General features: G+C 37.2%; 1 protein-coding gene and 1 long non-coding RNA gene across 7 annotated transcripts in view; one reads left to right on the top strand and one right to left on the bottom strand.

Annotated features, from left to right (window-relative positions):
• The window catches only part of LOC132451482 (uncharacterized), a 41,623-nt gene that overhangs the window by 20,697 nt on the left and 2,382 nt on the right, over window positions 1-18,544 (top strand). The window lies entirely within an intron of this gene.
• Window positions 17,741-18,544, bottom strand: part of LOC132451366 (semaphorin-6C-like) — a 22,214-nt gene continuing 21,410 nt past the window's right edge. For 3 of the 6 annotated variants that reach the window (XM_060043810.1, XM_060043808.1, XM_060043811.1), the window contains one exon: window positions 17,741-18,544. This exon is cut by the window's right edge. In XM_060043810.1, the coding sequence (XP_059899793.1) occupies window positions 18,481-18,544 (64 nt within the window). In that variant the 3' untranslated portion in view covers window positions 17,741-18,480. The other 3 variants (XM_060043809.1, XM_060043813.1, XM_060043812.1) reach the window with 3 other exon arrangements.

Raw genomic sequence — 18,544 nt, 5'->3', positions numbered from 1 at the left:
ACCCATCAGGGGTAACACTGTCGTTTTTTATCAAATAAAACATAAGGGGTAACACTGTTGTTTTTTATTGGTCGTCATGAAAAAAAACATAAGGGGTAACTGTCGTTTTTTATCGGCCGTCATGAAATGAACATAAGGGGTAACACGGTTGTTTTTTATTGGTCGTCATGAAAAAAAACACAAGGGGTAACACTGTTGTTTTTTATTGGTCGTCATGAAAAAAAACATAAGGGGTAACAGTGTCGTATTTTATTGGTCGCCATGAAAAAAAACATAAGGGGTAACAGTGTCATATTTTATTGGTCGTCATGAAAAAAAACATAAGGGGTAACAGTGTCGTATTTTATTCGTCGTCATGAAAAAAAACATAAGGGGTAACAGTGTCGTATTTTATTGGTCGTCATGAAATGAACATAAGGGGTAACACGATTGTTTTTTATTGGTCGTCATGAAAAAAAACACAAGGGGTAACACTGTTGTTTTTTATTGGTCGTCATGAAAAAAAACATAAGGGGTAACAGTGTCGTATTTTATTGGTCGCCATGAAAAAAAACATAAGGGGTAAAACTGTTGTTTTTTATTTTTTTCGTCATGAAAAAAAACACTTTTAATTGGTCCTCATTAAAAAAAAACATAAGGGGTAACAGTGTCGTATTTTATTGGTCGTCATGAAAAAAAACATAAGGGGTAACAGTGTCGTATTTTATTGGTCGTCATGAAAAAAAACATAAGGGGTAACACTGTCGTATTTTATTGGTCGTCATGAAAAAAAACATAAGGGGTAACACTTGTTTTTTATTGGTCGTCATGAAAAAAAACAACACTGTTGTTTTTTATTGGTCGTCATGAAAAAAAACATAAGGGGTAACACTTGTTTTTTATTGGTCGTCATGAAAAAAAACATAAGGGGTAACAGTGTCGTATTTTATTGGTCGTCATGAAAAAAAACATAAGGGGTAAAAACTGTTGTTTTTTATTGGTCGTCATGAAAAAAAACATAAGGGGTAACAGTGTCGTATTTTATTGGTCGTCATGAAAAAAAACATAAGGGGTAACAGTGTCGTATTTTATTGGTCGTCATGAAAAAAAATATAAGGGGTAACACTGTCGTATTTTATTGGTCGTCATGAAAAAAAACATAAGGGGTAACACTTGTTTTTTATTGGTCGTCATGAAAAAAAACAACACTGTTGTTTTTTATTGGTCGTCATGAAAAAAAACATAAGGGGTAACACTTGTTTTTTATTGGTCGTCATGAAAAAAAACATAAGGGGTAACAGTGTCGTATTTTATTGGTCGTCATGAAAAAAAACATAAGGGGTAAAAACTGTTGTTTTTTATTGGTCGTCATGAAAAAAAACATAAGGGGTAACAGTGTCGTATTTTATTGGTCGTCATGAAAAAAAACATAAGGGGTAACAGTGTCGTATTTTATTGGTCGTCATGAAAAAAAATATAAGGGGTAACACTGTTGTTTTTTATTGGTCGTCATGAAAAAAAACATAAGGTGTAACACTTGTTTTTTATTGGTCGTCATGAAAAAAAACATAAGGGGTAACAGTGTCGTATTTTATTGGTCGTCATGAAAAAAAACATAAGGGGTAACAGTGTCGTATTTTATTGGTCGTCATGAAAAAAAACATAAGGGGTAACACTGTTGTTTTTTATTGGTCGTCATGAAAAAAAACATAAGGGTTAACACTGTTGTTTTTTATTGGTCGTCATGAAAAAAAACATAAGGGGTAACAGTGTCGTATTTTATTGGTCGTCATGAAAAAAAACATAAGGGGTAACAGTGTCGTATTTTATTGGTCGTCATGAAAAAAAACATAAGGGGTGTCAGTGTTGTATTTTATTGGTCGTCATGAAAAAAAACATAAGGGGTAACAGTGTCGTATTTTATTGGTCGTCATGAAAAAAAACATAAGGGGTAACACTGTTGATTTTTATTGGTCATCATGAAAAAAAACATAAGGGGTAACAGTGTCGTATTTTATTGGTCTTCATGAAAAAAACATAAGGGGTAACACTGTTGATTTTTATTGGTCGTCATGAAAAAAAACATAAGGGGTATCAGTGTCGTATTTTATTGGTCGTCATGAAAAAAAACATAAGGGGTAACAGTGTCGTATTTTATTGGTCGTCATGAAAAAAAACATAAGGGGTAACAGTGTCGTATTTTATTGGTTGTCATGAAAAAAACCATAAGGGGTAACAGTGTCGTATTTTATTGGTCGTCATGAAATAAAACATAAGGGGTAACACTTGTTTTTTATTAGTCTTCATGAAAAAAAACATAAGGGGTAACACTGTTGTTTTTTATTCGTCGTCATGAAAAAAAACATAAGGGGTAACACTTTTGTTTTTTATTGGTCGTCATGAAAAAAAACACAAGGGGTAACACTGTTGTTTTTTATTGGTCGTCGTGAAAACAAACACAAGGGGTAACACTGTTGTTTTTTATTGGTCGTCATGAAAAAAAACATAAGGGGTAACACTTGTTTTTTATTGGTCGTCATGAAAAAAAACATAAGGGGTAACAGTGTCGTATTTTATTGGTCGTCATGAAAAAAAACATAAGGGGTAAAAACTGTTGTTTTTTATTGGTCGTCATGAAAAAAAACATAAGGGGTAACAGTGTCGTATTTTATTGGTCGTCATGAAAAAAAACATAAGGGGTAACAGTGTCGTATTTTATTGGTCGTCATGAAAAAATATATAAGGGGTAACACTGTTGTTTTTTATTGGTCGTAATGAAAAAAAACATAAGGGGTAACACTGTTGTTTTTTATTGGTCGTCATGAAAAAAAACATAAGGGGTAACAGTGTCGTATTTTATTGGTCGTCATGAAAAAAAACATTAGGAGGAACAGTGTCGTATTTTATTGGTCGTCATGAAAAAAAACATAAGGGGTAACAGTGTTGTTTTTTATTGGTCGTCATGAAAAAAAACATAAGGTGTAACACTTGTTTTTTATTGGTCGTCATGAAAAAAAACATAAGGGGTAACAGTGTCGTATTTTATTGGTCGTCATGAAAGAAAGCATAAGGGGTAACAGTGTCGTATTTTATTGGTCGTCATGAAAAAAAACATAAGGGGTAACAGTGTTGTTTTTTATTGGTCGTCATGAAAAAAAACATAAGGTGTAACACTTGTTTTTTATTGGTCGTCATGAAAAAAAACATAAGGGGTAACAGTGTCGTATTTTATTGGTCGTCATGAAAAAAAACATAAGGGGTAACAGTGTCGTATTTTATTGGTCGTCATGAAAAAAAACATAAGGGGTAACACTGTTGTTTTTTATTGGTCGTCATGAAAAAAAACATAAGGGTTAACACTGTTGTTTTTTATTGGTCGTCATGAAAAAAAACATAAGGGGTAACAGTGTCGTATTTTATTGGTCGTCATGAAAAAAAACATAAGGGGTAACAGTGTCGTATTTTATTGGTCGTCATGAAAAAAAACATAAGGGGTGTCAGTGTTGTATTTTATTGGTCGTCATGAAAAAAAACATAAGGGGTAACAGTGTCGTATTTTATTGGTCGTCATGAAATGAACATAAGGGGTAACACGGTTGTTTTTTATTGGTCGTCATGAAAAAAAACACAAGGGGTAACACTGTTGTTTTTTATTGGTCGTCATGAAAAAAAACATAAGGGGTAACAGTGTCGTATTTTATTGGTCGCCATGAAAAAAAACATAAGGGGTAACAGTGTCATATTTTATTGGTCGTCATGAAAAAAAACATAAGGGGTAACAGTGTCGTATTTTATTGGTCGTCATGAAAAAAAACATGAGGGGTAACACTGTCGTATTTTATTGGTCGTCATGAAAAAAAACATAAGGGGTAACACTGTTGTTTTTTATTGGTCGTCATGAAAAAAAACATAAGGGGTAACAGTGTCGTATTTTATTGGTCGTCATGAAAAAAAAACATGAGGGGTAACAGTGTCGTATTTTATTGGTCGTCATGAAAAAAAACATAAGGGGTAACACTGTTGTTTTTTATTGGTCGTCATGAAAAAAAACATAAGGGGTAACACTGTTGTTTTTTATTGGTTGTCATGAAAAAAAACATAAGGGGTAACACTGTCGTATTTTATTGGTCGTCATGAAAAAAAACATAAGGGGTAACTGTCGTATTTTATTGGTTGTCATGAAAAAAAACATAAGGGGTAACAGTGTCGTATTTTATTGGTCGTCATGAAAAAAAACATAAGGGGTATCACTGTTGTTTTTTATTGGTCGTCATGAAAAAAAACATAAGGGGTAACACTGTTGTTTTTTATTGGTCGTCATGAAAAAAAACATAGGGGGTAACACCGTTGATTTTATTGGTCGTCATGAAAAAAAACATAAGGGGTAACAGTGTTGTTTTTTATTGGTCGTCATGAAAAAAAACATAAGGGGTAACACTTGTTTTTTATTGGTCGTCATGAAAAAAAACATCAGGGGTAACAGTGTCGTATTTTATTGGTCGTCATGAAAAAAAACATAAGGGGTAAAACTGTTGTTTTTTATTGGTCGTCATGAAAAAAAACATAAGGGGTAACAGTGTCGTATTTTATTGGTCGTCATGAAAAAAAACATAAGGGGTAACAGTGTCGTATTTTATTGGTCGTCATGAAAAAAAACATAAGGGGTAACACTGTTGTTATTTATTGGTCGTCATGAAAAAAAACATAAGGGGTAACACTGTTGATTTTTATTGGTCGTCATGAAAAAAAATGTAAGGGGTAACAGTGTCGTATTTTATTGGTCGTCATGAAAAAAAACATAAGGGGTAACACTGTTGTTATTTATTGGTCGTCATGAAAAAAAACATAAGGGGTAACACTGTTGTTTTTTATTGGTCGTCATGAAAATAAACATAAGGGGTAACACTGTTGTTTTTTATTGGTCGTCATGAAAAAAAACATAAGGGGTAACACTGTTGTTTTTTATTGGTCGTCATGAAAAAAAACATAAGGGGTAACACTGTTGATTTTTATTGGTCGTCATGAAAAAAAACATAAGGGGTAGCAGTGTCGTATTTTATTGGTCGTCATGAAAAAAAACATAAGGGGTAACACTGTTGTTTTTTATTGGTCGTCATGAAAATAAACATAAGGGGTAACACTGTTGTTTTTTATTGGTCGTCATGAAAAAAAACATAAGGGGTAACACTGTTGTTTTTTATTGGTCGTCATGAAAAAAAACATAAGGGGTAACACTGTTGATTTTTATTGGTCGTCATGAAAAAAAACATAAGGGGTAACACTGTTGTTTTTTATTTGTCGTCATGAAAAAAAACATAGGAGGTAACACTGTTGATTTTTATTGGTCGTCATGAAAAAAAACATAAGGGGTAACACTTGTTTTTTATTGGTCGTCATGAAAAAAAACATAAGGGGTAACAGTGTCGTATTTTTTTGGTCGTCATGAAAAAAAACATAAGGGGTAAAAACTGTTGTTTTTTATTGGTCGTCATGAAAAAAAACATAAGGGGTAACAGTGTCGTATTTTATTGGTCGTCATGAAAAAAAACATAAGGGGTAACAGTGTCGTATTTTATTGGTCGTCATGAAAAAAAACATAAGGGGTAACACTGTTGTTTTTTATTGGTCGTAATGAAAAAAAACATAAGGGGTAACACTGTTGTTTTTTATTGGTCGTCATGAAAAAAAACATAAGGGGTAACAGTGTCGTATTTTATTGGTCGTCATGAAAAAAAACATTAGGAGGAACAGTGTCGTATTTTATTGGTCGTCATGAAAAAAAACATAAGGGGTAACAGTGTTGTTTTTTATTGGTCGTCATGAAAAAAAACATAAGGGGTAACAGTGTCGTATTTTATTGGTCGTCATGAAAAAAAACATAAGGGGTAACAGTGTCGTATTTTATTGGTCGTCATGAAAAAAAACATAAGGGGTGTCAGTGTTGTATTTTATTGGTCGTCATGAAAAAAAACATAAGGGGTAACAGTGTCGTATTTTATTGGTCGTCATGAAAAAAAACATAAGGGGTAACACTGTTGATTTTTATTGGTCATCATGAAAAAAAACATAAGGGGTAACAGTGTCGTATTTTATTGGTCTTCATGAAAAAAACATAAGGGGTAACACTGTTGATTTTTATTGGTCGTCATGAAAAAAAACATAAGGGGTATCAGTGTCGTATTTTATTGGTCGTCATGAAAAAAAACATAAGGGGTAACAGTGTCGTATTTTATTGGTCGTCATGAAAAAAAACATAAGGGGTAACAGTGTCGTATTTTATTGGTTGTCATGAAAAAAACCATAAGGGGTAACAGTGTCGTATTTTATTGGTCGTCATGAAATAAAACATATGGGGTAACACTTGTTTTTTATTAGTCTTCATGGAAAAAAAACATAAGGGGTAACACTGTTGTTTTAACAGTGTCATATTTGTCATAACCCATTTGTCATAACCCGGCTCAAAGGCTATTACAAAAACGGGAGAGACGGTGCATTTACCAATATAAAATAAAGGTTTATTTCCGTACAAAACATAACTAAACAAAACCGCCAACGAAAACCCCAAAAGGTGTGGACGCCTGCAAGGAGCCAAGGAGTAGCGCCACCGACAGGCAATCAGCTGCTCTTTTATTCGGCTGGAGCACCGGTCCCAGGTGCTCCAGATCCAGCTGATGTCATCAGCTGATCACCTTAATGAGGATAGGTAGTCAATAAGTAGGCGGGGTCGTCACACCCCCCCCCATAAAGTCGGTGTACCAAAGGGAACACCGGCACATACTAACCAAATTGACCTGAAATTATCCTCCCCAAAAATATATTAATTCAAAGACAAGACAAATCTAAGAAAGAAAACACATAACTCCACCCTGCCCATGTCATGCTCCCTTTCCACCTGACCTCAGCAACCCTGGTACCTGGAGAAGCAAATTAAGAGAACAGACAGAAGAACACAACACAAAACAGCATGAAATGGCATCAATCATCACATTCATTCACGGCAAAGGAGCACGTGACAGCGCATCGGCAATGACATTATCCACCCCTTTGATATGCCGAATATCAATATGCTGTTGCCACCGTTTAATGAGAGGGATCCTGACTCATTTTTTGTGCTTTTTGAGCGTGTTTCCGCGGCGAGGGGTTGGTCTGATGAGGACTGTGCTCTGCTGCTCCAGTGCGTCCTCACAGGTAAGGCGCAGGGGGCATATTCGTCTATGAGCACGGCTGATAGCGGTAGTTATGTTAAAATAAAATCTGCAGTGCTGAAGGCTTATGAGCTTGTGCCTGAAGCATATCGCCAACGTTTTCGCGCTTGGGAAAGGGAAAGTGGCCAGACCTATGTTGAATTTGTTCGGGATTTAACTACCCATTTTAAACGTTGGTTGGCTGCGCTTGAAATATCTACTTTTAATGAGTTGTGTGAGTTAGTAATTTTAGAGCAGTTTAAGAATACGCTACCTGGTTTGATTGCGACCTACATTAGTGAACGGAAGGTTGCCTCTGCTGCAGAAGCGGCTGTGTCAGCAGATGAGTACGCGCTACTCCTTGGCTCCTTGCAGGCGTCCACACCTTTTGGGGTTTTCGTTGGCGGTTTTGTTTAGTTATGTTTTGTACGGAAATAAACCTTTATTTTATATTGGTAAATGCACCGTCTCTCCCGTTTTTGTCATCGCCTTTGAGCCGGGTTATGACAAATGGAACAAATGGAAATTGAACTGGGAGTCCTTGCGTCTGGCCCGGTGCCAGCTTCTCCACCTGCCGTGGGCATGCCTTTTCAGACCCAGGGGCTGACGTTTGAGCAGCAAAAGGAGCTCCTCTCAATGCAGTTGGAACATGAGAGATTTAAATGTGAGATGGAAGCAAAAAAACAAATAGAGCTGGAGGTGATCCGCCAGCGGGAGGGTTATCGTCTGGCTGCTGAGAGTCAGAAGGGGCAGGTGTCTGGGGTCGGTGCGCGGCCCTTTGACATCAACAACTTGCGGCTGTTGCCACCGTTTAATGAGAGGGATCCTGACTCATTTTTTGTGCTTTTTGAGCGTGTTTCCGCGGCGAGGGGTTGGTCTGATGAGGACTGTGCTCTGCTGCTCCAGTGCGTCCTCACAGGTAAGGCGCAGGGGGCATATTCGTCTATGAGCACGGCTGATAGCGGTAGTTATGTTAAAATAAAATCTGCAGTGCTGAAGGCTTATGAGCTTGTGCCTGAAGCATATCGCCAACGTTTTCGCGCTTGGGAAAGGGAAAGTGGCCAGACCTATGTTGAATTTGTTCGGGATTTAACTACCCATTTTAAACGTTGGTTGGCTGCGCTTGAAATATCTACTTTTGATGAGTTGTGTGAGTTAGTAATTTTAGAGCAGTTTAAGAATACGCTACCTGGTTTGATTGCGACCTACATTAGTGAACGGAAGGTTGCCTCTGCTGCAGAAGCGGCTGTGTCAGCAGATGAGTACGTGCTGCTCCATAAGGGCGATGTGAGAGAGCGCACACCCGGCCGCAATGATTCTGGCTGGGGTGGAAACAGGCGAGGTGTTGCGGCGGCTGACCAGATGCGTTCCGGGGCGTCTGGCATGATTAGATCCGAGTCTCACTCACGGAGCAATGTTGACAACAGTAGAGCCTGTTACTATTGTCGTGAGATGGGCCATTTGAAGGCTGATTGTCCGGTGTTGTGGTCTAAACATAGGGGGAGCAGCTATAATGTTAAGCCAGCTGCGGCTGCAGCTACGCTGGGAAGTGGCTGTGTTTCTAATGGGTTTCCCTTTGTCCGTGAGCCAGATGTTCTGGAAGCATACGCTCCTTTCATTAGAAGTGGTTTTGTATCGCTAGTTGGTAGCGATGTTAAAGTCCCGGTTACAATCTTGAGGGACACAGGGGCATATGATTCCTATATGACTGAGTCAGTGCTGCCTTTGTCCGCGGAGACAGACAGCGGGGACCGTATTCTCAGTCGAGGGATGGGGTTGACGGTTTTGCCCGTGCCTTTGCATAAGGTGGTCCTGGATTGTGAGCTCGTGCAGGGTGAGGTAGCTGTGGGAGTGCGGCCGGCGTTGCCTATAGAGGGGGTTCAGTTTATTTTGGGCAATGGCTTGGCTGGCGGCCGCCTCTGGGCTGATGCTCCTCACTCACCTGTTGTTACGCTCTGTCCGGATCGTACTGTCTCTGACTGGAGTTCCAGTGAGGTACCTGAGGTTCTTTCAGCCTGTGTGGTTACACGAGCAATGAGTAAGGCTGAGCCTGAGTTATCAGATGGGGAGCTTGGTGACGATGATTTTGAGGATCCGTCTTTGTCTGATTTTCCACTGTCGGTGTCACAGAGCGAGTTGCTGCAGGAGCAAATTGGTGATTCCTCTTTAAATGAATTATTTGGTCGTGTTTTGTCTGCTGCAGAGATAAGGAGTGCAGCCAGTGGCTACTTGGCTAAAATAAGTTTTACCTTCAAAGCCATTTTAATATCTTCTTTACGCTTCCTTTCTATCCCGGCCACCGAATAATACTCCGACAGTTTCAACAGCTGTTCCTTTGTACACTTGTCCAAGGCCTCCTCTGACGGAGCCGCCACAAACGCTTCACATTCAGCCATCTCAAGACCACCACTAGGATTAAGCAAAACACACCGTTATGCCCGAACCGGACCAGCAAGACAGCGAAGTATCCCCGTGCGCACTAAAAGGATGCCAGTTTGGAGTTTCCCCGCTAACTAAACATCAACCCCCTGACTAAACTCCCGGCTAGTCTTCATGCAGCGGGCAGTGGCGGGTACTTATGCACTAGAGACCGCTGACCCGGGAAAGCGACTAGCAAGCTAGCAACTCCCCCGAAATCACGGACATGCTCCCAAGACAATGCTTTAACCACTATGCCGCCACAACACTACCACGACCCCCGCAACGAACCCAAAGGGGAACGCCGCTATGCCTACCAGGGGAAAACTCCGCACCGCACTAAGATCCACACACTGAGGACAACACTTGTCAACCGGCTTTTTGGTACTGGCATAAATTAAGTGAGCAACCCTGATACTCACCCTGATCCGTCAGCCCATGCACCATGAACTCTCCCCTTAACTACGGAAAAAACACTCGCAAAATGAGCAACAACCGTTTCACCCTCAAGGCAAACAAACAAAGGCAAGGCAAACAAACAAAGGCAAAACAAAATCTACACTCAACTATTGCGCAAACCGAATGGACGAGCCCCCATTTGTCATAACCCGGCTCAAAGGCGATGACAAAAACGGGAGAGACGGTGCATTTACCAATATAAAATAAAGGTTTATTTCCGTACAAAACATAACTAAACAAAACCGCCAACGAAAACCCCAAAAGGTGTGGACGCCTGCAAGGAGCCAAGGAGTAGCGCCACCGACAGGCAATCAGCTGCTCTTTTATTCGGCTGGAGCACCGGTCCCAGGTGCTCCAGATCCAGCTGATGTCATCAGCTGATCACCTTAATGAGGATAGGTAGTCAATAAGTAGGCGGGGTCGTCACAATTGGTCGTCATGAAAAAAAACATAAGGGGTAACACTTTTGTTTTTTATTGGTCGTCATGAAAAAAAACACAAGGGGTAACACTGTTGTTTTTTATTGGTCGTCGTGAAAACAAACATAAGGGGTAACAGTGTCGTATTTTATTGGTTGTCAAGAAAAAAAACATAAGGGGTAACAGTGTCGTATTTTATTGGTCGTCATGAAAAAAAACATAAGGGGTAACAGTGTCGTATTTTATTGGTCGTCATGAAAAAAAACATAAGGGGTAACACTGTTGATTTTTATTGGTCGTCATGAAAAAAAACATAAGGGGTAACAGTGTCGTATTTTATTGGTCGTCATGAAAAAAAACATAAGGGGTAACACTGTTGATTTTTATTTGTCGTCATGAAAAAAAACAAAAGGGATAACAGTGTCGTATTTTATTGGTCGTCATGAAAAAAAACATAAGGGGTAACACTGTTGTTTTTTATTGGTCGTCATGAAAAAAAACACAAGGGGTAACACTGTTGTTTTTTATTGGTCTTTGTGAAAACAAACATAAGGGGTAACAGTGTCGTATTTTATTGGTCGTCATGAAAAAAAACATAAGAGTAACAGTGTCGTATTTTATTGGTCGTCATGAAAAAAAACATAAGGGGTAACAGTGTCGTATTTTATTGGTCGTCATGAAAAAAAACATAAGGGGTAACACTGTTGTTTTTTATTGGTCGTCATGAAAAAAACATAAGAGTAACAGTGTCGTATTTTATTGGTCGTCATGAAAAAAAACATAAGGGGTAACAGTGTCGTATTTTATTGGTCGTCATGAAAAAAAACATTAGGAGGAACAGTGTCGTATTTTATTGGTCGTCATGAAAAAAAACATAAGGGGTAACAGTGTCGTATTTTATTGGTCGTCATGAAAAAAAACATAAGGTGTAACACTTGTTTTTTATTGGTCGTCATGAAAAAAAACATAAGGGGTAACAGTGTCGTATTTTATTGGTCGTCATGAAAGAAAGCATAAGGGGTAACAGTGTCGTATTTTATTGGTCGTCATGAAAAAAAACATAAGGGGTAACAGTGTTGTTTTTTATTGGTCGTCATGAAAAAAAACATAAGGTGTAACACTTGTTTTTTATTGGTCGTCATGAAAAAAAACATAAGGGGTAACAGTGTCGTATTTTATTGGTCGTCATGAAAAAAAACATAAGGGGTAACAGTGTCGTATTTTATTGGTCGTCATGAAAAAAAACATAAGGGGTAACACTGTTGTTTTTTATTGGTCGTCATGAAAAAAAACATAAGGGTTAACACTGTTGTTTTTTATTGGTCGTCATGAAAAAAAACATAAGGGGTAACAGTGTCGTATTTTATTGGTCGTCATGAAAAAAAACATAAGGGGTAACAGTGTCGTATTTTATTGGTCGTCATGAAAAAAAACATAAGGGGTGTCAGTGTTGTATTTTATTGGTCGTCATGAAAAAAAACATAAGGGGTAACAGTGTCGTATTTTATTGGTCGTCATGAAAAAAAACATAAGGGGTAACATTGTTGATTTTTATTGGTCATCATGAAAAAAAACATAAGGGGTAACAGTGTCGTATTTTATTGGTCTTCATGAAAAAAACATAAGGGGTAACACTGTTGATTTTTATTGGTCGTCATGAAAAAAAACATAAGGGGTATCAGTGTCGTATTTTATTGGTCGTCATGAAAAAAAACATAAGGGGTAACAGTGTCGTATTTTATTGGTCGTCATGAAAAAAAACATAAGGGGTAACAGTGTCGTATTTTATTGGTTGTCATGAAAAAAACCATAAGGGGTAACAGTGTCGTATTTTATTGGTCGTCATGAAAAAAAACATAAGGGGTAACACTTGTTTTTTATTAGTCTTCATGAAAAAAAACATAAGGGGTAACACTGTTGTTTTTTATTGGTCGTCATGAAAAAAAACATAAGGGGTAACACTTTTGTTTTTTATTGGTCGTCATGAAAAAAAACACAAGGGGTAACACTGTTGTTTTTTATTGGTCGTCGTGAAAACAAACATAAGGGGTAACAGTGTCGTATTTTATTGGTTGTCAAGAAAAAAAACATAAGGGGTAACAGTGTCGTATTTTATTGGTCGTCATGAAAAAAAACATAAGGGGTAACAGTGTCGTATTTTATTGGTCGTCATGAAAAAAAACATAAGGGGTAACACTGTTGATTTTTATTGGTCGTCATGAAAAAAAACATAAGGGGTAACAGTGTCGTATTTTATTGGTCGTCATGAAAAAAAACATAAGGGGTAACACTGTTGATTTTTATTTGTCGTCATGAAAAAAAACATAAGGGATAACAGTGTCGTATTTTATTGGTCGTCATGAAAAAAAACATAAGGGGTAACACTGTTGTTTTTTATTGGTCGTCATGAAAAAAAACACAAGGGGTAACACTGTTGTTTTTTATTGGTCTTTGTGAAAACAAACATAAGGGGTAACAGTGTCGTATTTTATTGGTCGTCATGAAAAAAAACATAAGAGTAACAGTGTCGTATTTTATTGGTCGTCATGAAAAAAAACATAAGGGGTAACAGTGTCGTATTTTATTGGTCGTCATGAAAAAAAACATAAGGGGTAACACTGTTGTTTTTTATTGGTCGTCATGAAAAAAACATAAGGGGTAGCAGTGTCGTATTTTATTGGTCGTCATGAAAAAAAACATAAGGGGTAACAGTGTTGTTTTTTATTGGTCGTCATGAAAAAAAACATAAGGTGTAACACTTGTTTTTTATTGGTCGTCATGAAAAAAAACATAAGGGGTAACAGTGTCGTATTTTATTGGTCGTCATGAAAAAAAACATAAGGGGTAACAGTGTCGTATTTTATTGGTCGTCATGAAAAAAAACATAAGGGGTAACACTGTTGTTTTTTATTGGTCGTCATGAAAAAAAACATAAGGGTTAACACTGTTGTTTTTTATTGGTCGTCATGAAAAAAAACATAAGGGGTAACAGTGTCGTATTTTATTGGTCGTCATGAAAAAAAACATAAGGGGTAACAGTGTCGTATTTTATTGGTCGTCATGAAAAAAAACATAAGGGGTGTCAGTGTTGTATTTTATTGGTCGTCATGAAAAAAAACATAAGGGGTAACAGTGTCGTATTTTATTGGTCGTCATGAAAAAAAACATAAGGGGTAACACTGTTGATTTTTATTGGTCATCATGAAAAAAAACATAAGGGGTAACAGTGTCGTATTTTATTGGTCTTCATGAAAAAAACATAAGGGGTAACACTGTTGATTTTTATTGGTCGTCATGAAAAAAAACATAAGGGGTATCAGTGTCGTATTTTATTGGTCGTCATGAAAAAAAACATAAGGGGTAACAGTGTCGTATTTTATTGGTCGTCATGAAAAAAAACATAAGGGGTAACAGTGTCGTATTTTATTGGTTGTCATGAAAAAAACCATAAGGGGTAACAGTGTCGTATTTTATTGGTCGTCATGAAAAAAAACATAAGGGGTAACACTTGTTTTTTATTAGTCTTCATGAAAAAAAACATAAGGGGTAACACTGTTGTTTTTTATTGGTCGTCATGAAAAAAAACATAAGGGGTAACACTTTTGTTTTTTATTGGTCGTCATGAAAAAAAACACAAGGGGTAACACTGTTGTTTTTTATTGGTCGTCGTGAAAACAAACATAAGGGGTAACAGTGTCGTATTTTATTGGTTGTCAAGAAAAAAAACATAAGGGGTAACAGTGTCGTATTTTATTGGTCGTCATGAAAAAAAACATAAGGGGTAACAGTGTCGTATTTTATTGGTCGTCATGAAAAAAAACATAAGGGGTAACACTGTTGATTTTTATTGGTCGTCATGAAAAAAAACATAAGGGGTAACAGTGTCGTATTTTATTGGTCGTCATGAAAAAAAACATAAGGGGTAACACTGTTGATTTTTATTTGTCGTCATGAAAAAAAACATAAGGGATAACAGTGTCGTATTTTATTGGTCGTCATGAAAAAAAACATAAGGGGTAACACTGTTGTTTTTTATTGGTCGTCATGAAAAAAAACACAAGGGGTAACACTGTTGTTTTTTATTGGTCTTTGTGAAAACAAACATAAGGGGTAACAGTGTCGTATTTTATTGGTCGTCATGAAAAAAAACATAAGAGTAACAGTGTCGTATTTTATTGGTCGTCATGAAAAAAAACATAAGGGGTAACAGTGTCGTATTTTATTGGTCGTCATGAAAAAAAACATAAGGGGTAACACTGTTGTTTTTTATTGGTCGTCATGAAAAAAACATAAGGGGTAGCAGTGTCGTATTTTATTGGTCGTCATGAAAAAAAACATAAGGGGTAACAGTGTTGTTTTTTATTGGTCGTCATGAAAAAAAACATAAGGTGTAACACTTGTTTTTTATTGGTCGTCATGAAAAAAAACATAAGGGGTAACAGTGTCGTATTTTATTGGTCGTCATGAAAAAAAACATAAGGGGTAACAGTGTCGTATTTTATTGGTCGTCATGAAAAAAAACATAAGGGGTAACACTGTTGTTTTTTATTGGTCGTCATGAAAAAAAACATAAGGGTTAACACTGTTGTTTTTTATTGGTCGTCATGAAAAAAAACATAAGGGGTAACAGTGTCGTATTTTATTGGTCGTCATGAAAAAAAACATAAGGGGTAACAGTGTCGTATTTTATTGGTCGTCATGAAAAAAAACATAAGGGGTGTCAGTGTTGTATTTTATTGGTCGTCATGAAAAAAAACATAAGGGGTAACAGTGTCGTATTTTATTGGTCGTCATGAAAAAAAACATAAGGGGTAACACTGTTGATTTTTATTGGTCATCATGAAAAAAAACATAAGGGGTAACAGTGTCGTATTTTATTGGTCTTCATGAAAAAAACATAAGGGGTAACACTGTTGATTTTTATTGGTCGTCATGAAAAAAAACATAAGGGGTATCAGTGTCGTATTTTATTGGTCGTCATGAAAAAAAACATAAGGGGTAACAGTGTCGTATTTTATTGGTCGTCATGAAAAAAAACATAAGGGGTAACAGTGTCGTATTTTATTGGTTGTCATGAAAAAAACCATAAGGGGTAACAGTGTCGTATTTTATTGGTCGTCATGAAAAAAAACATAAGGGGTAACACTTGTTTTTTATTAGTCTTCATGAAAAAAAACATAAGGGGTAACACTGTTGTTTTTTATTGGTCGTCATGAAAAAAAACATAAGGGGTAACACTTTTGTTTTTTATTGGTCGTCATGAAAAAAAACACAAGGGGTAACACTGTTGTTTTTTATTGGTCGTCGTGAAAACAAACATAAGGGGTAACAGTGTCGTATTTTATTGGTTGTCAAGAAAAAAAACATAAGGGGTAACAGTGTCGTATTTTATTGGTCGTCATGAAAAAAAACATAAGGGGTAACAGTGTCGTATTTTATTGGTCGTCATGAAAAAAAACATAAGGGGTAACACTGTTGATTTTTATTGGTCGTCATGAAAAAAAACATAAGGGGTAACAGTGTCGTATTTTATTGGTCGTCATGAAAAAAAACATAAGGGGTAACACTGTTGATTTTTATTTGTCGTCATGAAAAAAAACATAAGGGATAACAGTGTCGTATTTTATTGGTCGTCATGAAAAAAAACATAAGGGGTAACACTGTTGTTTTTTATTGGTCGTCATGAAAAAAAACACAAGGGGTAACACTGTTGTTTTTTATTGGTCTTTGTGAAAACAAACATAAGGGGTAACAGTGTCGTATTTTATTGGTCGTCATGAAAAAAAACAAGAGTAACAGTGTCGTATTTTATTGGTCGTCATGAAAAAAAACATAAGGGGTAACAGTGTCGTATTTTATTGGTCGTCATGAAAAAAAACATAAGGGGTAACACTGTTGTTTTTTATTGGTCGTCATGAAAAAAACATAAGGGGTAACACTGTTGTTTTTTATTGGTCGTCATGAAAAAAAACATAAGGGGTAACAGTGTCGTATTTTATTGGTCGTCATGAAAAAAAACATAAGGGGTAACAGTGTCATATTTTATTGGTCGTCATGAAAAACACATAAGGGGTAACACTGTTGTTTTTTATTGGTCGTCATGAAAAAAAACAAAAGGGAAATAATAGTAATACTCGCCATTTCTAAACCCTATATATCTTTCGGCTTGAGGATGGCGTTTATATGACCGCCAACAACATGCCCGCAAGTCTCTTCTGCAGGCAATTGAACAGGCCTGCGGAGACATTGAGGTAAGGTCAATTCATGGATGGATTCGGCACACAAGGCGAGGATCCATAAGACCACCCACGCACAATTGCCTTGCTTAAACTTAATTTACTGCACTGTAAAATACCGTACTGCAATGTACAGTATTGAGTATTCGATTTTTTGGTTTTGAAACCGTGCCTTCCGTGGAGGTTGAATAAAAACAAGTATTGACATGATACAAGTGTGTATAATTTTGCCATCAGAGTGGCATTTTGATAAAGGATTGTTAGGTTTCGATGCCAGAGTTTCAATTTGACATAGATGTGAATGGTGTATTTCTCACCGTTGTGTCTTATTTGCTTCTGTGTTGAGTTATTCACAATGAGCACAGTATAGCAAAACGTGTTATTTGCATACGTTTTCTTCTACGTATCTATTATTTTATTTTATTGTATGCCAATTTTTATATGTTAAGCTCTTTGAGTCTCCCTTGTGTATAAAAAGTGTGTTTATAAATAAAGTTGCCTTACCTTGGGCAATGGGCAAAAACTGTAACAGTGTCTCAGCAGAGTGCAATGCTTCTAAACTTCATCAAACGTGCAGACAAAGTTCAACCTCATGAAGTAAAGTTAATTCATTGTAAAATACCATATAGAAAAATATATTTTGGGCAGTCATTCTTCTCTGATCGAGCAGCACATACTTGGAATTCTATACCCACAGAACTAAGGAACATCATCACTCAAATCCTTCTAAAATCTATAAAACACTGGTTACTGACAAATCGAATATGCTGCCATAATAATCTGGGATAGTGTGTTTGTCTTTGTGTTTACTAATTGTGTTTTTGTCTGTGTGTCTGCTTCTTTTCTGTGTTCAAGTGTTTTTGTCTGCGTTTATGCTCCTTGTACCTATATATGTGTAGATATATATTTGTCGATACGTATTTGTAGATACATATTTGTGAAGGAAATATTCTCCCAGAATCTAGAGAAGTACTGATGTAAAAGAATAGTGGTCTAAACCGACAGCAGCAAAAGGAAGGTTGATGTAAACCAATGAAGCAGCAGCTCGTAGCAAAGGGTTTTATTCAAATCAATTCTATCAAAAGCTGACGGACGGGATCACAGACCTCGTCACTTCAGTCCCTTCACACTCCACTAGTCAGCCGGACCCCGGGAGGATAAGAAGTTATAAACTATTGCATAATCTGAAGTCATGCCAGTCGGCAACCGTATTAATAATCAATATTAATAAGACATATTAATTAATAAACCATATTAATAATCAATATTAACAATTCATATGCCACTTGGTGACTCAAACGTTCGTCTTCTCTGGTCAGTCCAGCAGTTTGCCGTCAGGGCAAACCAATAATTCAAAATATGGATTATTACAACAATTATGTATATATTAATTATGTGCCTGTTCCTCATATTGCAAGGATGAAGTGAGATGTCTGTCTGTCTTTCTCCATGTCTGTCCGTCTTAATGTCTGTCTGACTGTCTGCCTGCTAGCTGGCTAACTGTCATTAGCCTGCTAGCTGGCTAACTGTCATTAGCCTGCATGCTGGCTAGCTTTCATTAGCCTGCTAGCTGGCTAGCTGTCATTAGCCTGCTAGCTGGCTAGCTGTCATTAGCCTGCTAGCTGGCAAGCTGTCATTAGCCTGTTAGCTGGCTTGCTGTGTCCCCAGTGTCTGTACCTACCTGTAGCTGTGCGAGGTGGTGCTAGGTGATTTGGCGGCGCTAGGTGGTGTAGTGGTGGTGCTAGGTGATTAAGCGGTGCTAGGTGGTGTAGCGGTGGTGCTAGGTTATTTAGCTGTGCTAGGTGGTGTATCGCTGGGGCTAGGTGGTGTAGCTGTGGTGCTAGGTGGT

This window comes from Gadus macrocephalus, chromosome 22, assembly GCF_031168955.1.
Source record: "Gadus macrocephalus chromosome 22, ASM3116895v1".
Classification (NCBI taxonomy): domain Eukaryota; kingdom Metazoa; phylum Chordata; class Actinopteri; order Gadiformes; family Gadidae; genus Gadus; species Gadus macrocephalus.
Note: the sequence above shows the minus strand (reverse complement) of the source record. Positions and strands in the feature narration are given on the sequence as shown.